The sequence below is a fragment of the Spea bombifrons genome, chromosome 3 (genome assembly GCF_027358695.1).
Source record: "Spea bombifrons isolate aSpeBom1 chromosome 3, aSpeBom1.2.pri, whole genome shotgun sequence".
NCBI lineage: Eukaryota > Metazoa > Chordata > Amphibia > Anura > Pelobatidae > Spea > Spea bombifrons.
In genome coordinates, this window is record NC_071089.1 from 34,370,062 (window position 1) to 34,390,985 (window position 20,924).

The 20,924-nt window shown below is 37.7% G+C and overlaps 1 protein-coding gene across 1 annotated transcript in view; it reads right to left on the reverse strand.

The window, feature by feature from the left end:
- SMYD3 (SET and MYND domain containing 3) overlaps positions 1-20,924 on the reverse strand; it is a 300,287-nt gene that overhangs the window by 17,281 nt on the left and 262,082 nt on the right. The window contains exons 9-10 of the mRNA XM_053459779.1: positions 19,001-19,088; positions 15,706-15,874 (exon numbers count right to left, since the gene is read on the reverse strand). Of these exons, the coding sequence (XP_053315754.1) occupies positions 15,706-15,874; positions 19,001-19,088 (257 nt within the window). The remainder of the gene's footprint in view (positions 1-15,705; positions 15,875-19,000; positions 19,089-20,924) is intronic.

Below are 20,924 nucleotides of genomic sequence, written 5' to 3' on the forward strand. Positions count from 1 at the left end.
TTAATAGTCAATGCTATATGGCTAGCACAATGCACAAATTAAGCTGTACGATATATATATAAATGGACAATTTAAAAAAAAAAACCGTACAATTTTAGTATTTATTATGTCAGAGCTGGCCCTTACAGGGGTCACTGTGGATCCATGGGACCCAGGCGGCACTGTGGCAGGGGCTGCAATTTGCCGCCCCAAGGCATGTTGTTTCAGGATAGATTTGTTGAGAAAGAAAAGTGTTTCTGCACCTCTCTTTCTCTGCAAATCGATATGGATTATTCTGGCCTTTGAGAAAGAGCTGGAGAGAGTGTGAATGAGAGTGGGAGAAAGCGTGAATGAGAGTGTGAGAGAGCATGAGAAATTGAATTTATAAGTCATAACATAATGGATGTGGGCATGGGCAGCATTTTACCCTTGGACACAGGCAGGACAATGTCTTAGGCTGGTCTTGTATTAGGTAGACAACTGTTTTGCACACTGTTACTTGTACAGGAATTTTTTTGTCAAATCACAAGTGATGGAAAAGGGAGACTGTATTGTAGAAGGGGCTTAAATTGACCACTGATCATTAGCCAAACAAAGCTCCAGAAAATTATAGGCAGGTATAGGGTATAGGCACCAGCTATCCATTTAATTGCTTGTTAACACAAATAGCTAATCAGCCAATCAAATGGCAGCAACTCAATGCATAAAGGCATGTATACCTAGTCAAAAGCGAGCATCAGAATGGGAAAGAAAGGGGATTTAAGTGACTTTGAACGTGGTATGGTTGTTGTTGCCAGACAGGCTGGTCTGAGTATTTCAGAAGCTGCTGATCTACTGGGATTTTTACGCACAACCATCTCTAGGGTTTACATAGAATGGTCCGAAAAGGAGAAAATATCCAGTGAGCGGCAGTTGTGTGGATGAAAATGCCTTGTTGATGTCAGAGATCAGAGAAAAATGGGCAGGCTGGTTCGAGATGACAGAAAGGCAACAGTAACTCAAATAACCACTTGTTACAAGCAAGGTGTGCAGAATACCATCTCTGAACGCAAGACACGTCGAACCTTGAAGCAGATGGGCACATCGGGTGCCACTTCTGTCAGCTAAGAACAGGAAACTGAGTCTACAATTCGCACGGGCTCACCAAAATTGGACAATGGAAGACTGGAAGAACATTGTCTGGTCCGATGAGTCTCTATTCCAGCTGCAACATTCAAATGGCAGGGTCAGACTTTGGCGTACACAACATGAAAGCATGGATCCATCCTGCCTTGTATCAACGGTTTAGGCTGGTGGTGGTGTAATGGTGCGGGGGACATTTTCTTGGCACACTTTGGGCCCCTTAGTACCAACTGAGCATTGTTGAGAGCCTTCCTGAGCCTTGTTGCTCACCCTTTTCTGACCACAGTGTATCCATCTTCTGATGGCTACTTCCAGCAGGATAATGCACCAAGCTCACATCATCTCAAACTGGTTTCTTGAACATGACAATGAGTTCACTGCACTCCAATGGCTTTCACTGTCACCAAATCTCAATCCAATAGAGCACCTTTGGGATATGGTGGAACGGGAGATTCACATCATGGATGTGCAGCAGACAAATCTGCAGCAACTGCGTAATGCCATCATGTCCATATGGACCATATGGTTTCCAGCGCCTTGTAGAGAGTATGCTACAAAGAATGAAGGCAGTTCTGAAGGAAAAAGGGGGTGCATCCCGGTACTAGCAAGTTGTACCTAATAAAGTGGCCAGTGAGTGTATATGCACAGATATTCTAAAATAAAGTAGAAATCTGTGAATTCCCTTTAAATTATGTGTAGAAATTAATTCCATTCTTGTTTCTTAGCGTAACTGAGACAACAGACTACTTAAGCAAAGGAAAGCACTAGCAGATGTAGTGACAGCTGCCGATATCCCAGTAAGAAAACACTACAGCTTTCTCATCTTCATCAGGCTGAACCAAAGAAAGCCACAGGAGAAGATCTGAGATCAAAAGACTGACAACTACTGCTTGCTAAAATTAGAGTAGTGGATTTAATAATAAACCTTTGACCTGACTGCATATTTAAGTAGTAAAATGAATGAGCAATATACCCAGTCTTTTTTTATTTTCAGATACAATTTTCTATACAACACTGTTCAGAAAATCCTAGTTTTATTTTTTTAAGTAAAAATATTTGCTTGGTAAAAAATAACATACAAACAACAAGAGTTTACCGCACGGAGTTGTGCATTTCCACAAAATACAGAGCTAATATCTTCTGGTATTGTTTGGAGAAGGTTATTTATTGGAAATGAATAGCTTTTATTCGGCCAGCATAGAAAAAGTTACATGTAAAGTTGCAGAAGCTTTTGGGACCTAAGAGGTTCCTTCTTCAGATGTTGGAGACATCTGAGATCCTATACGCTCATGCCACAGGACTGTTAAGGAATGGCACAGCCATCGGAACTGTGAAATCACACATATTAGATGAAGTGTCAATGCACTAATATGTCATATACTTGTACTCAGTTTATGGCCTAGTGCTTCTTCTGTAAATGCAACTGTAAACATGTGTTGTCTTTTTCTGGATTATCATTGTCATTTTAGATATACACACAGAAACCACTGTACTAGTTTGGTAGTCAGGGCTTATTTTATGTAATTATAACAAATTGTGCTATATTAGCAGGAACAGCACGTAGAACATTATTTACAGACAGCTAATAGAAAATGCTGGACAGATTGTATACAGTTCAAAATTGCTTATGGTATGAATAAATCCTGACAAACAGATGCTCAATAATAAAGAGACTCTGTAGCAAACATTAGTGACCTTGAGGGACACCATTCTCGGACTGCTTCCATAAACAATAGGTACATTACCTTCTGCTGACTAATGTGATAAATCAAGGCCATCCGTCTCTGCCAGTTTATCGACAGCCATCAGGTTAATAAAACCTTTTATATATTATTTGACTTTGGACGTAATTGGCAATAATCATTGCCTTCAATTTGACAGAAAACGTGACTGGATGTGCCTCAGACACATCTGTGTGCAATAAAACCTGTGTCCTCAGTACATCTTTAAATCAAGGTTATTATGAGACAGTCTCATTCTCGGTTTCAAACAGTTTGTCAGTGTGTGAATCCAGTTTCTTTATCCTGCAGCAGGACTCCAAACACAGTAAAAGGTGCTGACAGATTCATTCTTTGTGCACTTGGGGCATGCAGCCTTTCATTCTCATGCATGGTCTTATATGGCCATGGAGTACAATAAGCACTTAATCATAACTTCTGTTATTGGGCATAATGTAATGTTCTAATTCTGTTTCGGAAAAAGAAAAGCACCTTGCTATCGCTTGTCTAAACCATGTCTGTCAGCAGTGGTGCCAGGAACTTTGGAAAACTACCCTGATGGAACAAAAGGACAGTCAAACTTAAATTGCAATGTAGCTATACAAAAGCCGAGTGATTTAAGGAATGATTTTCAGAAATCTCTGTATTATCTGACTGATCTGTTCATTAAGGGATTATCCCTTTTTGGCACAAAGGTCCCACCTGTCTCTTTTTTTTACCTCAGCAACTGGGAAAAGGGTTTTATGAGGGTAGAAACAAATAAGATATAAACAATACAGATATGTCAGGGTGCCAGTAAATAGAAGAAAAAACTGTTCTGACTCATGATTATGAAGGAAGGAGAGAACTAAGCTATCCAAATCAGTACGAACGTTACTGCAGATATGCTTAAAGTATCCTAATCTTTTTACCTACAGTTTTCCAAGCTTCATGACAGGGATAGGGAAACGTGCCTTTGTATATAATGTCATAGATAGATTTCAGAATTACTTTACAGCCACACTGTACAGGTCTGACACACTATGGAGTCTATCCTCCAGAGGCCAAGATTACGCCTGAGATAATTCCAAAGAATCATCATCATAGAGTATCCTCTAAATATTAGCAACAGCATAGCTAACAGACATAAGAACTCGCGTCACAAGTGTAAATATTTTTTGAGTTTCAATAGATGTGCTTTATCTTAAAAATACGTAAGGGACACGCCAGCCATCATATGCACTTTAATGTATATATAGCCGAGTGGTCCCTTTTAATGCAAATAGGAATTCGGCAGAATCCAGCCATGTACACTTGCCCCTTTCTTCGTCACCTCCAGCTCCAGAGCTGGCTTGGTGGACACCATGAGGGGTAGGTGTAACTAACATTTGTATTTTATCCCTATGACCCATTTGTTGTTCTTGTATGTAATTTAATCCTCCAATTCTGAAATAGTTCACAAACTATAACATAGTTCTGAAACTCTTTTCCACCTAAACTCCAGCTTTTTTTCCAAATGTTCCATCAATCCTCATTATTTCAAACAGAGACAGTTTTAACTCAATAATCCACAACTAACCAACCACCAGACAGCTGACACTATCATCTTACGTTGCCGCTTCATTCGAACCAAGATGGTCTGATAAACTTTTACAATACACTTTAAACATTATATTCCATTCTGCATTGTCTGCATCTGCAAATTAGTCTTAATAATATGATAACATTATATAAATATATGCAGGGCCAACATAAAGATCTCTTCAGTGACCTGTTCATTAACAGAAATATACAAAGAACAAGAGGTCACCCTCTGAGACTGGAAGAGCGGAGATTTCATAGACGACAAAGGAAGGGATTCTTTACGGTGAGGACAATAAAGGTATGGAATTCACTTCTAAGGGAGGTGGTGTTATCCAATACATTCGATACCTTCAAAAGGGGCCTCGATATTTTCTTAGAAAGGCATGACATACAGGGATATAAATAGAATAACATACATTTTTTAGAGCTTCCTGATCCAAGGAGAAATCCGATTGCCTCTTGGAGTCAAGAAGGAATTTTTTTTCCCCTGATGGAAGAATTTGAAGTAGCTTAATTAGGGTTTTTTTTGCCTTCTTTTGGATCAAGAATAGGAAGGTTAGGTAGAAGGGTTGAACTTGATGAACTTAGGTCTTTTTTCAACCTTATAAACTATGTAATAATGGTAATAAGACATACAGCAAGTGTGTTCACCACAATTCTATCTTAGACCACTGGGTGAGAAAAAACACTATAATAGATAAAGGAACACTACTAAATTGATTTTTAATGCATATTGGAGTGCATTTTTCTGTAAAACTAGGGTATTTAGGAAATAACACCTATGTCTCATTTAACCTCTCCTCAGAGTGTCCGACTGGGTGACTGAGACTATGCCATTCTACTGTATGCTTGATAGCATGATAAGAATTCAAGGGGTTTAGTATATCTGGTTAAGAGCTAAAATGCCTACTAATTGCTAATAGTCAGCTGCTTATATTATGCAAAAAATACAACTGAAAAAAGAAAACCGCACAAAAACTATAACAATTGCATACAATTGCTAAATTAATAATAAATGATAATGGCGCAGATGTCAGAATGACTGATGTAAGCTATTTTAGTTTAAATTGAATATATTGTAATGGTGGGAAACAAGAAATGTGGAGGAACAGGGAGGGCAGAATTATAGATGCTTTTCCTGGGCACATTATCAAACGTTAACGTCTAACGATTTCGCCTAAAATAAAACAGTAATATTGATAAGTCAAAAAAAAACAAAAACAAATGTGTACCTCTTTTTCTCATTAAATACATGAACTGCTTTGGTAATTACAGTGGTGGCAATGCTGATTTTCAAAAAAAACCTTTCTTTCTAAATTTGTACTAAAATAACTTATTACAGTCAACACCTATGTTTCTCCCAGATCATGATTACTAAATGTTGTATGCTCAATTCCAATTACTAATAAAACACTGGTTTACGAAAATCGAAAGTAGTTCCAAGTTAGAAGCACCGAATTGTCCCCTTCAGCATCCCAAGACATTTTGGACAATGCTATGCTCCCAACTTTGTGGGAACAGTTTGGGGAAGGCCCTTTTCTTTGCCAGCATGACTGTGCCCCAATGCACAAAGCAAAGTCCATAAAGACATGGTTGGATGAGTTTGGTGGGGAAGAACTTGACTGGCCCACACAGAGCCCTGACCTTAACCCAATCAAACACACTTGGGATGAACTGTAATGGACATTGTGAGCCTGACCTTACAAATGCTCTACTGGATGAATGGACAAGAATTCCCACAGAGACACTCCAAAATCTTGTGGAAAGCCTTCCCAGAAGAGTGGAAGCTATTATAGATGCAAAAGGGGGACCAACTAAATATTAATGCCTATGTATTTAGAATGGAATGTCATAAAGGTCCCTGTTGGTGTAATGGTCAGGAGTCCCACTAATTTTGTCCATATAGTGTGCCTGTGCCCCACTTATCTTCATTAGTTCTGTAGGTAGCTCATAGATCAGAAATTACAAGGACATGAGCATGAATGAGTGAGGAATGGTCCGGAACATCATAGGGAAATGGCCAGCAGTTTTGCTAAACCACAGCTGCGCACAATACCACTATAAGTGTCATTATAGGTAAAAAACCTATTGAGCCTTATTTTTCATATGATGGAACAGTGTGTAGTCTCTATTGGTTGGTTATATTCAAGTATGAAACTAAACTAGCACTTTTCTTTGTCCAAATGTATCAGAAATGGATTAAAGATATTTGATATTATTGCATGCTTCCTAATTAGCTGACATACATAAGAGATCCCAAAAGCTGTACAGCAGATGTAAAAATGGAGTTAATGTAAAGAGCTTAATGTTAACGTCCTGGAATAATTCATCTCAGTAAATTAATAGTCATCACCTGTTTACGGTCAACATATGAGCATGATTTTGCATTATTATTATTATTGTTTTATTTTAATTTTATTTTATTTTTTTATTCTGAACTCGCATCTTCCTCCTTCATAAGCATAACATGATTATTTCATGCAAATACTCATTCTCCTTGATCCCTTAGTAAAGGCTGCATTGGAATTATATCATTAACCCAAATAGGAAATTGTAACACTTTCTTCACGCTTTATTTTGGGGCCTTAATTTTAAACATGTTATACAGCAGCACAGTTCACTTCTAAAACAAGCCAAAATGACTTAACCAAAAAAAAATTTCAAGATTATATATATATATATATATATATATAAATTAGAATTAGCACTTGGGATAATCTGAAATGTGATGGTTCCACCTTTTCCAAATTTCCCTGACAGTGGCCAGAACGGTACTTGACTTGAGATCTGTCAGTACTCACAATTAACGCTGGCTGGAGACCAAGATCGCCTCCTGATCATCTTCTCCTGCATGTAGAGAAATTAGTTGGCACTTGACAGTATTTTGGGACTGAGAAGGGACACTCATAGAAAGATAAGTGGGTGTTTTTGTGAGATAGCCTGCCCTGTCAACTGAAGTTTGATCATTCACTTATCTTTTAAGGTCTATGTGTAACAGAATCCCACGGTCCCAGACAGGCCTAAGAAAATCCATTAACAACTTAATTATAATGCATGGAGGCAATGTCACTTGTCTGCATACATAATTACTATGTAAATCCAATTACTTGCATCAAGCTGCAAATGCCTGAGATAAGAAGGTACAGCTGATCACAAACCTTTGCCTAGAAGGGGCAGACAATGGTATGTTTATTGCTAATGGGATACATGTACTTATGTAGTGACATTTATATAAACATGGGCATATAAACATGGGCATATAAACTGTGCCCCAGAAAACGCAACAATTTCACAAGCCATAAGATGACTACAGATTCTACATATAGAAATGTACCACATCCTTGATTTCAAAACTATAATATTGGAATTAGTGAAAGCAGACAGTTCACAGCATTATAAGATTGATTGGCATCTACATTATTGACAGTATCTGGCACAGGATTATCCTGCCATAAAATATTATTTTACTTTTAAATGAATTTGAACAAGAAAACCCACAAGTTACAGGTATTTTATGAAATAAATTGCTTCTAGACATTGTAGAGATGACAAGACCTCTTTATATGGACCATCTGCTCTCCTATCCAAAAAAGTCCAACCTTTTTACCAAAAAGCTACCAGTTTTATTAACATTTTACATATTAAACAAGATCTCGCATTACATATGATCTACATTCAGGTCTGTCAAGGAGGAATTACTCTTGGAAATCCAGTGCATTCCTCTTAGATTTCTCTCTTTGCAAAGAACATAAATCACCAAGCAGACCAAGTGGAGCAGCATCTCCTCTGGCTTCAGTTCATATTAAACTCACATAAAAGCTCCCGTAAGCCATCTGTTTTCTGACTGGGGATTTTTGTGTGAGATACAGTGTCAGCATCCTTTCTCGGTTCACAGATGGATTGCTGTTGCTATGCAGCGTAGTGAAACCATATAGTTTGTAGTAGTATAGTTTTTTTTGCTATATGGGAAGATGTAGACAGGTACGACAATATATTTTACTTTGCATTCAGTCTCTATATATCTACCCATCTAACGTAAAAAGAAAGCTAAAGAACCAAGGTAACATAATAGGAAGCTTAAACTTTTTTTTCACACTATTAAGCAAACTCTATTTATGTGAAAAGCATGGTTTGTACAATCATTATCTAAAGTAAGTAAAAAAAAAAAGCTCAATTACCTAATATGCAGCAATTTAGTTCCTGCCTTGTTTTTTTTAAGTGAACAGTGCGGGTGTCATGGTGGAGTTTCCAGGCAGAACCTCTCCCCTGATCCTCCAAACAGGGGAGAGGATGTCACTAGAAGATAACCTCCCGTAAAAATGGCGGCCACCGGAAGTCCCACCATTTTTGCAGAAGTTCACTGGGAAGTCATGTCAGTGGACAAAGAAAGAAGACGGAAGGTAGGGGACATTCAAAGAGATAGTGAGAATAAGAGTGTGAGAGAATGTGAATGAGATTGTGAGTAAATGAGCCCCCAAAATTCAGAACTTTTTGCATCTGCGGGTGTGAACCATGCCTCATAAAAAATACATTTTAGAAGACCTACAATCAAGAACTGTTGATTTGCATAACGCTAGAAGAGGTTACAAAGAGATGTCAAAGAGTTTACATAATTATCAGCCCATAGACAAATAATTTATAATTGTAGATGATTTAGTACTGTGGCTACTCTCGATTTAGTACAGTGGGTGCCCAGCCAAGATGGCTATAACAGCACAATGCAGAATGCTCAATGGGGTGAAAAAAGAACCCTAGAGTAACAGTTAAAGGTTTGAAGGAATCATTAGAACTGGTTAACATCTCTGTTCATGAGTATACATACACAAAAGATTTAACAGGCATGGAGTCCATGGCAGGACACCAGGGAGGAAGCTGCTGATCTCCAATTTAACATCATTGTCAGCCTGCTTGCCAAAGAGCACCTTGACATGCAACTGGGAAAATGTTTTGAGGACTGATGAAACTAAGGTTGAATTGTTCATGAAGTATACGCAGTACTATGTATGGCATATAAAAGGCACCGCATACTCAAATGAAAACATCATGCCAATGGTGAAGTATGGTGGCGGGAGCATCATAATGTAATGCTGCCTTGCTGCGTCAGGGCCTGAACAGCAACCCATCATTAAGGGGACAGTGAGTTCAAACGTTTACCAAGGTTTCATACAGGATAATGCCCCCATGTGAAGCTCAGTAGAAGTTGTGTAACGCAGTAGGACAATCACCCTAAACATCAAAGTCAATATACTACAGAAAAAAAAATCCGCCTTTTGGAGTAGCCCACTTGGAAAACTAGGTATTTCCAAAAGGCTAATTCACTTTTTCTTGCCACTGTGAAAGAGAAAAAAAAACATACAAAAGTGTGTTTGTATAAACAGTGTTGAGCAAAATGTCTCCAAAATGCGGCATTATCGCTATAAAATCTCTATTTATCTAAATATTTGTGGGGGGTTTTGGCCAAAAGATCAAGCGAAAATTAACCAGCACATCCTAAGTGCCCGTATCACATACACAAAACATTTATGTAAAATTCTGTTAATATGCATATTATACTACAAGCTTGATTTTAGCCTTGTCCATCATGCACTAGCGGTTTATTCTTATACAGAAAAAAACATTCCCATGACTGATCCCAGAGTTTTAGGTTACTATGGTAGAAGATAAAATGTATACAGTATAAGGATTTATTAATAATGCTTTTATATTTTTGCAATACCAAAAGTCAAATTAATGCTTTGAAATGTAGTTAAAATAACCAACATATGTCAATCATATCAATTTAACCCCATGATAAACAGCATACACTTGATACAGAGATGTAAAATAGGGCATTAAAACACTAGTATGATACACAAATCATGTTTAGGACCTCATTAGGAGACTGTTTGATCTTAAGAGAGGAGTGCAATTATCAGATGGTAATTTGAGTTTAACAGACAAATAATTAATAATGAGGGAAAAGGTTGCACCGTAATTTCCAGGGAATGGGATACAGAAATATTCAGAAACACATTCTTCAAGGTTGTTCTAGAGTCATAGAGACATATAAGCCTTCAGTAAACCTCGCCCTGGTGTTTTGATGGGTACGCAAAAATGCAATAGGAGGGTACATATAATAATAATTATTAACTAATTATTATCAAATTATTTCTGTTTTCACTTTGGTATATAAAAACACATTTACACTGAAAATTAAGTATTCTCCAAAATGTAATGTATAATTTAATGTCATGTGAAAACAAACTCTGTAAGATTGTCATTCACAACGTCTTAAAGTTTTTTTCCAGAAGTTCACTGTTTTAACACCAGGTGCATAATTGGAAATACATTAAAACATGACCTTTTAAGAATTATAAAAATGTATTTATTTTTAGGAAACTTCATTCTTATGGCAGTATGTGACATTGGTTGACTGCTGTGCTCCTTTTAACTCCCGATAACCCCCGCCCCCCAAAACATATTTAACATTTTCTCAACAATGTATTTTTTTATCCCTGCCCTACCATATCCATCATGTTTATAAGTAAATAACTTTCCATAACAAAGGCTTCATGTAATGTCCTTGTGGTAACTTTCGTGAATTAAAGACTGTAGCATAAAAGCTAAGGTTTTGCATTTCATCACTTTATTTTACATATTCATACCAACTTGAGAAGCATTTTTTTCTGTCAATATTACATTTCCAAGGAGAAATATAATATTAAATGTCTTAACAAAGAATTCATCCATTCATTATGGATTCTTATGTTAAAATCTTGTTAAAATGCTCAATTTAAAGGGTAATTTTCTGAGAAACACAGATGTTAATAAAAAAATAAAAAATAAAAAAAGAACCGCTACTTTAGGAAAGCATTTTTTTTTTAAAGAAAATACATCACAACCACATACTTTCTGCTTCATAACTAATTTTTCACTTCATGTAGATTTTCATAACATTTTCTATGTTTTTATATATAAAGAAATGAATCATTGGATTGTCGTTATTTTGTTTAACTGCATTCTTCTGTGAATGCATATAACTTTAAGTTTATCAAATTTGTGATACGTCTATAGCTATTTGCATAATTCTTCCTTCCAACTACACATTACACATAGTAAATAACCGATTGTATGAAAATATGTAGGAGTATTTTAATTAGATTTTCCTTCTGAAAAACTGTAATTAATTTTTACACATCGTCTCATCCTATCCACCTTGAGGCATATATATTAATTATGAACATACTAATTTTATTTACTGTTCCTCTTTATACTAGCATGTTACATCCTGCTTCCTCATGAACACACTCCTCTTGTACTACATTCAAACAAACCAATATATTTTGGACCCTTTAAGTCTTTATTACTATTATTTAATAATTTGTTCAACGTTGCATTGTAAGGGAGAATAAACATTTCCAAGACATCCTTCAAAACATACACATTGTATTTTTCACTCTTCTTCTGTTTTTTTTTGTCCAAATTCGCTCGCCAACCATCAACCATCTCCAATAGCTACCCAGTATAAAAAAATACCAAGCATATTCACTAATGGTTTGTGTTTCTACTATGAACAGAGAGGCATTTTTTTCTCAAAAGGGAGTGTTAGCAGAGTTTGCAGGATATTTGTGATTTGAACTCCCTCACTTCACCATTAATTATGAAGGTCCAACACTGGAGTTTCTCCAGCAACAATGACAAAACTGGCCCTGCACATTGTATATTTTAACCTATTAAGGAACAAGGATGTAATATTACCTCCGACTGTATCCATCCCTTAAGCCCCAAGGACAAAATCTTATCTGCTAGCTGCACCAATCACCGCAAACTCCCGCCAAGAGTTACTTCTGTCAGGACCAAAAGTCTGGGTAGACCAGCAACAGTGAAACAGAGCCCCCTGAGCCCCCTATGGAGGTTTACCAGTAATTGCATTTAAGACCCTCCCCTGCTGCACCCCTAACATTTTAAGGGTTATCGATTGTGTTTTTGGGACCAAATCAATGCTGTACTTCTTTAGAGCACCAGTATTGAAAGAGTTAAAAAGAAAAAGCCTTCAAAAGCAGTGATCTGGTAGTCAACTGCTCACATTTAGAAGCTGTTGCTGTGAACACACAATATGCAGTCAAAGGAGCTCTCAATGCAAGCGAAATAGGCCATTCTTACTCAAAAAGAAAAAAATCAGAGAGATAGCAGGAACATTCATAAGCTTTAAGAATAGAAAGGCCAAATTAGACTTTGACAAAAAACATCTAAAAATGCCCACCCAGTCCTGGAACAGCATTCTTTGGACAGATAAAACTAAGATCAACCTGTACCAGAATGATGGGAAGGAAAAAGTATGGAGAAGCCTTGGAATGAATCATGATCCGAAGCATACCACATCATCTGTAAAATGCGATGGAGACAGTATGATGGCATGGGCATGCATGGCTTCCAATGGCACTGGGTCACTAGTGTTTATTGATGACAGAAGCAGTCGGATGAATTCTAAAGTGTATATTTGTCTGCTCAGATTCAGCATAATTGAGCGAAGTTGATTGGACAGGGCTTCATTTTACAGATGGACAATCCCCGAAAACATACCACGAAAGCAACCCAGGAGCTTTTTAAGGCAAAGAAGTGGGAAATTCTGTAATGGCCGAGTTAATCACTTGATTTCAACCCGAACAAGCATGCATTTCACTTGCTGAAGATAAAACTTAAAGACCCACAATTAAACAACAGAAGACAGTGGCAGTAAAGGCCTGACAAAGCATCACAAAGGAAGAAACCCAGCATGTGGTGGTGCCCATGCATTCCAGACTTCAAACAGTCATTGCCTGCACAGTATTCTTGACAAAGTATTAAAAAAATATTTATAATTGTGTTACATTTGAAGTACATTTGAGCTCCTGAAACAAGGAGGCTATGTATGAAAATGGTTTAAGTTCCTAAACGTTTGGCAGAATACTTTTGCTCAACTCCTTGAATTAAAGATGAAAGTCTACACATTAGTTGAAGCTAGGTTGTTTCATTTCAAATCCATTGTGGTGGTGTATAGAGCCAACATTACGAAAACTGTGTCAGTGTCCAAATATTTCCAGACCTAACTGTATGTCCTCAAGGGAAGTGGGATTAATGTTTTGTGTTTTCTTTATTGTTCCAGGTAGCCCAACGTAAAGCATCATCCAACCCCCAGCATAATCTAGTTTAGACACAGTGATGCACGTTTTTTAATAACTAAACATTATACAGGGCTAATCAAGCTCACCCTGCAGCAGAAGCATTTTAACGCTACTACAAACTCTATCAACTTTCCATTTAGAGAATATACCCCTTTGCTTTCTGGATAAACCCAGTGGTAATATTGGCATTCTAGCTGGTGTCCATGTCATTGGTTTAACCAGCTGCAAACTGGAAATGCATTGGAAAGTGAAAAAACTCCAGGGTCCTTCCTAATACAAGGGCATAGTCAACAGGTAAGTTACCAAAGTGTGTTTCTCGGTGCGATTCTTCTGTTGCAGGGGAAGATTTTTTCATGAATCCTTGAAAAAAAGGGCAGTGCTACCCCCTTAGAAAAGTAAAATGAAACATACCTCAAAAACGATTGCTAAGTAAATGTTGTTGCTTTATTCCCCAGTGTAATTACCCTGACCACTATTTTGACATACAAAAGAAATAGAAGATGAATTTGCTTATAGCTATCAGAAAAAAGCATGAAATGTTTTTGAGTTATATAAATAAGTGAAGAACTCCACATTGCCTTTGCTTAAGATATTTAATAAGGTAAAATCGTGCTTACAGGAACAGATGAATAAGGAAGATACAGGTCATATGAGTACGCTTATAAGCAAGCGCCATCACAGGCTCCAGATGTGTTAAGCTGTATTCGACCTGTATCTTCCTTATTCATCTGTTCCTGCAACCACAATTTCACCTTATTAAATATCTGAAAAAAAGCAAGTGCAGAGTTCTTCCCTTATTTATTTGACTTCAGTTGGCGCTATCTTTCCAAATTTATTTACTATATATTTACTAATATCCTACCACATCCTGCATTGAATCCAACCCATTAAGGTAAATATAACAGAAATAAAGTAGAGTTTATTTTAATCCGATGATCACTTGAAAGATTGCTTTAGTTGACATTGTAAAAACAATGGAAAACATTGGAAAAAAAAACCTTATTTGTAACCATTGTTGCATATTTGTCAATAAACTCCCATGTTCCTGTCCAAAGCTTGACAGTTACAATTTTCATTGTTCACACAAAGGGCTTGTGCATGCTGAGGAACACATGTGAATCTTAGGTTGCAATGACTGACACCCTTCCTTGAAAAGCACTGGCTTTGACCTTGCAGAATCAGCAGTGATTCACTAGTAGATCGTACAGTTTCAAGCCGCAGTGAGCATAGAGAAGTGGCAGAATGAAACATTAGAGGAGCACCCCAGCCCTAGTTTCATCTTCAATGCACTTTTGGGACTACCATATTTGCTCGATTATAAGATGGCCCTAATTATAAGATGACCCCCCAAAATTTGAGTATAAATTTGGAAAAAAAGTAAAATGCCTTAATATAAGACTACCCTATAAGAAAAATGTTTTACTAGTAAATATTAATTCACATGTAAACAATTCTTTCATATTTAATAAAGACTAATGATGGAGAAAATTGCTTTTTTGGTTTTTATTTTATTTTCCGCTGCTACCCAGGACTTTCACCGGGGCTGCTATGACTGAGCACCGGAAGATCGTCATAGAAGCCCCAGAGGAAGTGCTGGCAGCAGCGGAGGTTTGTGCGTGTGCACATCACGCACAAGTCCACCGGCTTGCAGAGAGGAGGACCCAGGTCCCCTGCAGCGCTGCGGGGTATCTGGATCTTAGTCTTATAGTCAGATCTCTGTTTGAGGTCTGATTATAACACAACCTCGAATATAAGACGAGGGGTATATTTCAGAGCATTTGCTCTGAAAAAAAAATTATAAGCGAGGAAATATGGTATTTTACTGTAAATTTTACCGCATGCAGGTATTATATCATTACTGGAGCTAGAAAATAAGACTTATGTCTCCTTTAACTCTTCCCCCTGCTACCTCTTATGAAATCAGGATGTATTTGTCAGTACACACTATGCACATGCTCAGTAGCACTCCCATTTCAGTCAATAGAAGCTGGGATCTCATTGGCATCAATGGGAATAACAGCAGCCAATAACAGCTAATGTTTTACTTCAGTGACTTCACACCGACTATGTAAAATATCCTCACCAAATCAAGATACTTATTTCCAAAGAAATCACACATTCAATAAAGAATAATTATTTGCATTCCATTGTTTTCAATTCACATATTCTTACTGACTCACCCATAAGGCTCCAAGGTTCGTAAGCCAAAGTGTTGAGCTTCTTCCCAGTGTCCCAGATCAATACAGACATCCATGGCAAAGTCAAGAATTCTGAGCTGATAGATGTTCCTGTCTGGTAGTTGGCTGGTTTTGAGCAGGGCCTTACAAATTTCTAAGGCCTCCTCTCCTTCTGGTGTGGATGTTAAGGAAGAATATGTCTCATTCATATTTTAAATACATACAATTTACACTGTTATACAGGCTGTACACTCACAGACATTTCATGAACTGACTTGTGGCAAAGGTAGCATCCTATGACAGTGTTTAAATGTATTGAGCTCTTCAGTATAATCCATTGTACTGCCAATGTTTGTGTATGGAGATGTGCTTGATACACCTGTTAGTAATGGCTGTGTCTGAAACACCTAAACTCAGGAGGGGTTCCACAAACCTTTGTTCATATAGTACAGTCTTTTGAAAAAGAAAGCACACCCTTGTTGAATTCTATGATTTTACATATCAGGACATAATAACGATCATCTGTCCTTTAGCAGGTCCACACAATTAGGTACACACGATCGCAGATGAACAATAACACATGGCATATAACAGTGTCATGATTGATTCAACAAAAATAAAGCCAAAATGGAGAAGCAACATTTGAAAAACTAAGTACACTATATGATTGAATAGCTTGTAGACTTTATCAGTGTCTCACACCAGTGTGGACACATTTTGGCCAATTCTTCATTACGATGTTGCTTCAGTTCATTGAGGTTTGCAGGCATTTGTTTATGCACAGCTATGTTAAGGTCTCACCACAGCATTTCAATTGGGTTGACGTCTGGACTTTAACTGGGTCATTGCAACACCCTGATTCTTTTCTTTTTCAGCCATTCTGTTGTAGATTTGCTGGTGTGCTTTGCATATTTGTCCTGTTCCACGACACAATTTCTGACAAACTTTAGCTGTCAGACAGATTACCTCACATTTATCTCTAGAATACAGAGGCGTTCATGGTCGACTCAATGAATGCAAGGTTCCTAGGTCCTGTGGCTGCAAAACAAGCCCAAATCATCACCCCTTCGCCACAGTGCTTGACAGTCGGTATGAGGTGTTGATATGCTGTGTTTGGTTTTCACCAAAGGTGGTGCTGTGCATTATGGCCAAACATCACTTTGGTCACGTCTGTCCAAAGGACATTGTTCCAGAAGTCTTGTGGTTTGTTCAGATGCAACTTTGCAAACCTGAGCCATGCTGCCATTTTCTTTTTGCAGAGAAGAGGTTTTCTCCTGGCAACCCTTCCAAACAAACCAGTCTTTTTTTAATTGTACTTTAACATTTAACATGCTAACTTAAGCCTGTAGAGTCTGAGATGTAACTTTTTTTTGCAATTTCTCTGAAGACTGCATGGTCTGACCTTGGGGTAAATTTGCTGGGATGTCCACTCCTTAGAAGATTGGCAACTTTTTCCCACTGTAGAATGATGGAGTTTAAATTGTTTGGAAATGGCCTTATAACACTTCACAGATTGATGGGCAGCAACAATTGCTTCTCTAAGATCATTGCTGATGTCTTTGCTCCTTGGCATTCTGTTACTTCTTCCATTTTTTTACAGAGGTGATCACACTTGCTGATGATCAATTAATCATTTGATTAGCAGCAACTGTCTACTACTTACCATCTTAATTGCTATGGAAGCATTGAGGGTGTACTTAGTTTTTCACACATCTACATTTTGGCTTTATTTTTGTTGAATAAAGCATCACACTGGGTAATATGTCACGTGTTGTTGTTCATCTGAGGTTGTCTCTACCATATTTTTAGACGTGCTAAGGAATAGATCATTGTTTTATGTCCTGATATGTAAAACCATGGAATTCAAAGAGGGTGTACTTTCTTTTTCACATGACTGTACATATTGGAGTACTTTGGCGTAGTGGTGGGCTTAGCATAATGTGGTCATGTGACTAAAAAGGTATTTTTAAGTAGCTTCAACAAGGACTACAGTTATGAGAGTTTATAACCTATTTGATGTGAGTGCGCTGATTTAGAGATTGTATATATATATGTATTCATAACAGTTCACTAAAATGTATGTATGTATGTATCATAAAAAATATCCACATACACAACAAACATGATACAGTGCAATTTTCTATTGAACCTCATTTAGTATGTGTTTGATTAAAATCCCTCAGTTGTGGGAGAAAAGGGCCCCCGCTGGAATGTTTTCTCTTAGGGTTTCTTTAGGCTGCCCCTGCATGTGTTTGCCTAATTTTGCAGTCAAAAGCTATTATGGCACATGTTAAGCAGTTCTTAAGAATTGAAATGCTATTACACATATTTTCTAAGGTCAAGTGTTACCTGTTGGATATCAGTAAAAAGGGAGTCTTTGTGTGAATGCTGATAGCGATCAGTATGCTTTCTTCTCCTGCATACTGCTATTACAGCAAATCTAGCCCCTGGGCTAATGCCAACAACTATATAACAGCAAGCGGATTACCAAGGCCTGCGAGCTAGAGAGGGGTATGATGCAGTACAGCAGGTGTTAAGTTGCTGTCAGTTAACTCTTCTTGCAGATGTTTAATGACACAGCAGATAAGGCAGAGTGCCTTATACCCCCTATGGCTTGACATCTTCCTTATAATCTGCTAAATGATTTTGACAGTTTAAAGCTACTCCTGAAACAGAAGCTTCCCCTATTAACCCTTTGAGGTGTATTCAGTAAACTGTAGTTTTCAGGGAATTTACAGCTCAAACATAACAAGTATATATAACATAACCCCCAACATTTCAGGTGTCCCAATTAGTTGCTAGAGGTGGCAAAGGGGTGTAGTCATACCCAGGGGGGGCATGGACAGACCTGGGATTAGACATGGTCGAGACCCCTTGTGATGCTCAGCTCCAGAGCATTTGAAGGAGGCCGTGTAAAAGCTGTAATGGAATTCCGCTCTGCAACAGCAAAGATCTCTATTCATTTCACAGCCCCCTGGTCTGGTCATGGGAAATCAGAGGACCCCTTTTCTGGCCCATGATTCCCACTGCCTTATAAAGGGGGGCAACAGGACTGCTACACAGAACAGCAGGACACTATGCTGATTTTGTGAGCTAGTGTTAAAGTTACATAAAATTTAAGTTTTTATAACTTTAACAAAAATTATCAAAAGCTCAATTATGGTTCTATAGCTGCTAATAGAAGGATACAGTGACTGAGGCATGGTATGATTACCTTGGTTACATCAGGCATTAGCATAAGCAGTAACATTGCTGAGATCAATTATAATTGTAATTCACTACATATATAGAAGGATACTATCTTGGGATCTCATTTCTTCAAGTCTTGAAAGTGAGCATTCCATCTCTTTCCAAGCCTGCTCATCTCCGGCCAGCATGTCTTTGTCCTAATAGATGGAGGGAACACAAACATTTTATTGGCACAGGAATCAAAGAATTTGCAGAGTTCCACAAAACAGAAACACATGAATAGAGAACTGACTGCAGATAAAGGCCCTTAGGTCTACCTACTCTTTATTTTAATACATGATGTCAAGCCCTCAATCTTACTTGGTCATTGACCTTGCGTTATGAGGCTCATGTACTTTCACTGCATGTTTCAGTTTTTGCATTGTATTAACCTCTACTATTTCTGACAGGAATTGGGCTACCTTTAAAGAAAGTCAAAAGGCACAGTTACCCACAGCTGAAATTATTCCCCATGGAAATCAGCTGAATGTTCTTGCACCTAGGAAAGGGTAAATGATGGGATGCAAAAGAGGGTGGAGATGGAGGAAGGGAAAAGAAGGGATGCTGTGATGAGGGAAAGGTAAACAGAGATGAAGAACCATAGAGGTGGAAGTGCACAGGGAATTTGTTAGGGGGCTTTAAAGCTTTGAAGCTTGACCAGGGCCCCTTTCAAAAGATTGCCCTAACTTGAAAGAATATCTGCCCACTATACTCCCAGTGATACAATAATATTGATATAAGAGTAGTCCAGGGTTGTTATTTGAACCGTATTACATCGATTACTGTATACACAATTAAATGCACACATGTTTCAAGACAGATGGAGATCATTCAAAAGTCTAAATAAGGATGAATACTCAGACACCAAGGCTTGTGTCATTGTTGCCTACTGGGCATCGAGCGAAACATTCAAAACATAGTCTGGAGGGGCCTACATCTACATCTAGTCCTTAGGTCACCATCTAGGAGGAAATGTCCTAGCGATTTTACACCAGTGTTGATTATAATGATGCTTTTAGTGGACACACAACACTGAAGTCAATTGGTGCTAGAACTCTAATTCTCCAGCTCTATATGAGTTTATAGTTAATTAAAATGGAGACAAATTGAGTTGTATATTTTGAATTTAGCTATTTAAATTTGATGCTTCCTAGAGTCCTTGCATCCTTTTAGCCTATAATGATAGAGAACCGCATATTGAATGATGCTTAAGTGTGCTTACTGCAATTCAAGTACATGACTGTGATAACAACGTTTCATACTTAAGTGAGAAAAAAACTGTAATTTTCAAAATGAGTTAATGTGCGCCCCTCATTTAAATTATGTTAGCTTTTTTTGCTTTACCTTTTCTGAATAACAAGTGCATTTCTGCAAATGTAGAACACAACATTCTGCCATAAAAATAATCTCTCGTATATATTACAAGAACTATTTTGGCTCTTGTCCGATATACATACAATATACTGTACTTAAATATGGACAGATCGAGAACACAAACAAAAATGTATGTGCCGGTCCTGGAACAACAGTAGGAAACAGCATAGTACACATGTTCCTCACACAGAAATTGAGCAGTGCCTCACCTACAGATATCACAAGGAGCCTTGAACGTTTTGTACCTCTCCAGTGCCTGGTAAGTACAATGCCAAAGCAGGATAGAAAAATCTATCACAAGAAATTGAATCGTTTTTCTCCTATAGACTGTAATGGAAAATGTGGAATGAAAAAACCCAAATTAATTAAACTTGTCACTATTTTTTTTTTTATCTAACATTTTCCATAGCAGCCCATGGAAGAAAATATATTTACTTTATAGAGGTACATCATACATATTACCCGAAAAAATAGACCCAGGGCTGGCCCTGGCACATTAAGACCAATGGGCGATAAAATGACAACAGTCTGACTGTTCATGTCCAGACAACTGAGTGTTCACAGCATAGTTGATTCGTATTTTCAGAGCAAAAACAGCAGTGAGAGCTAAGTAATGCTTT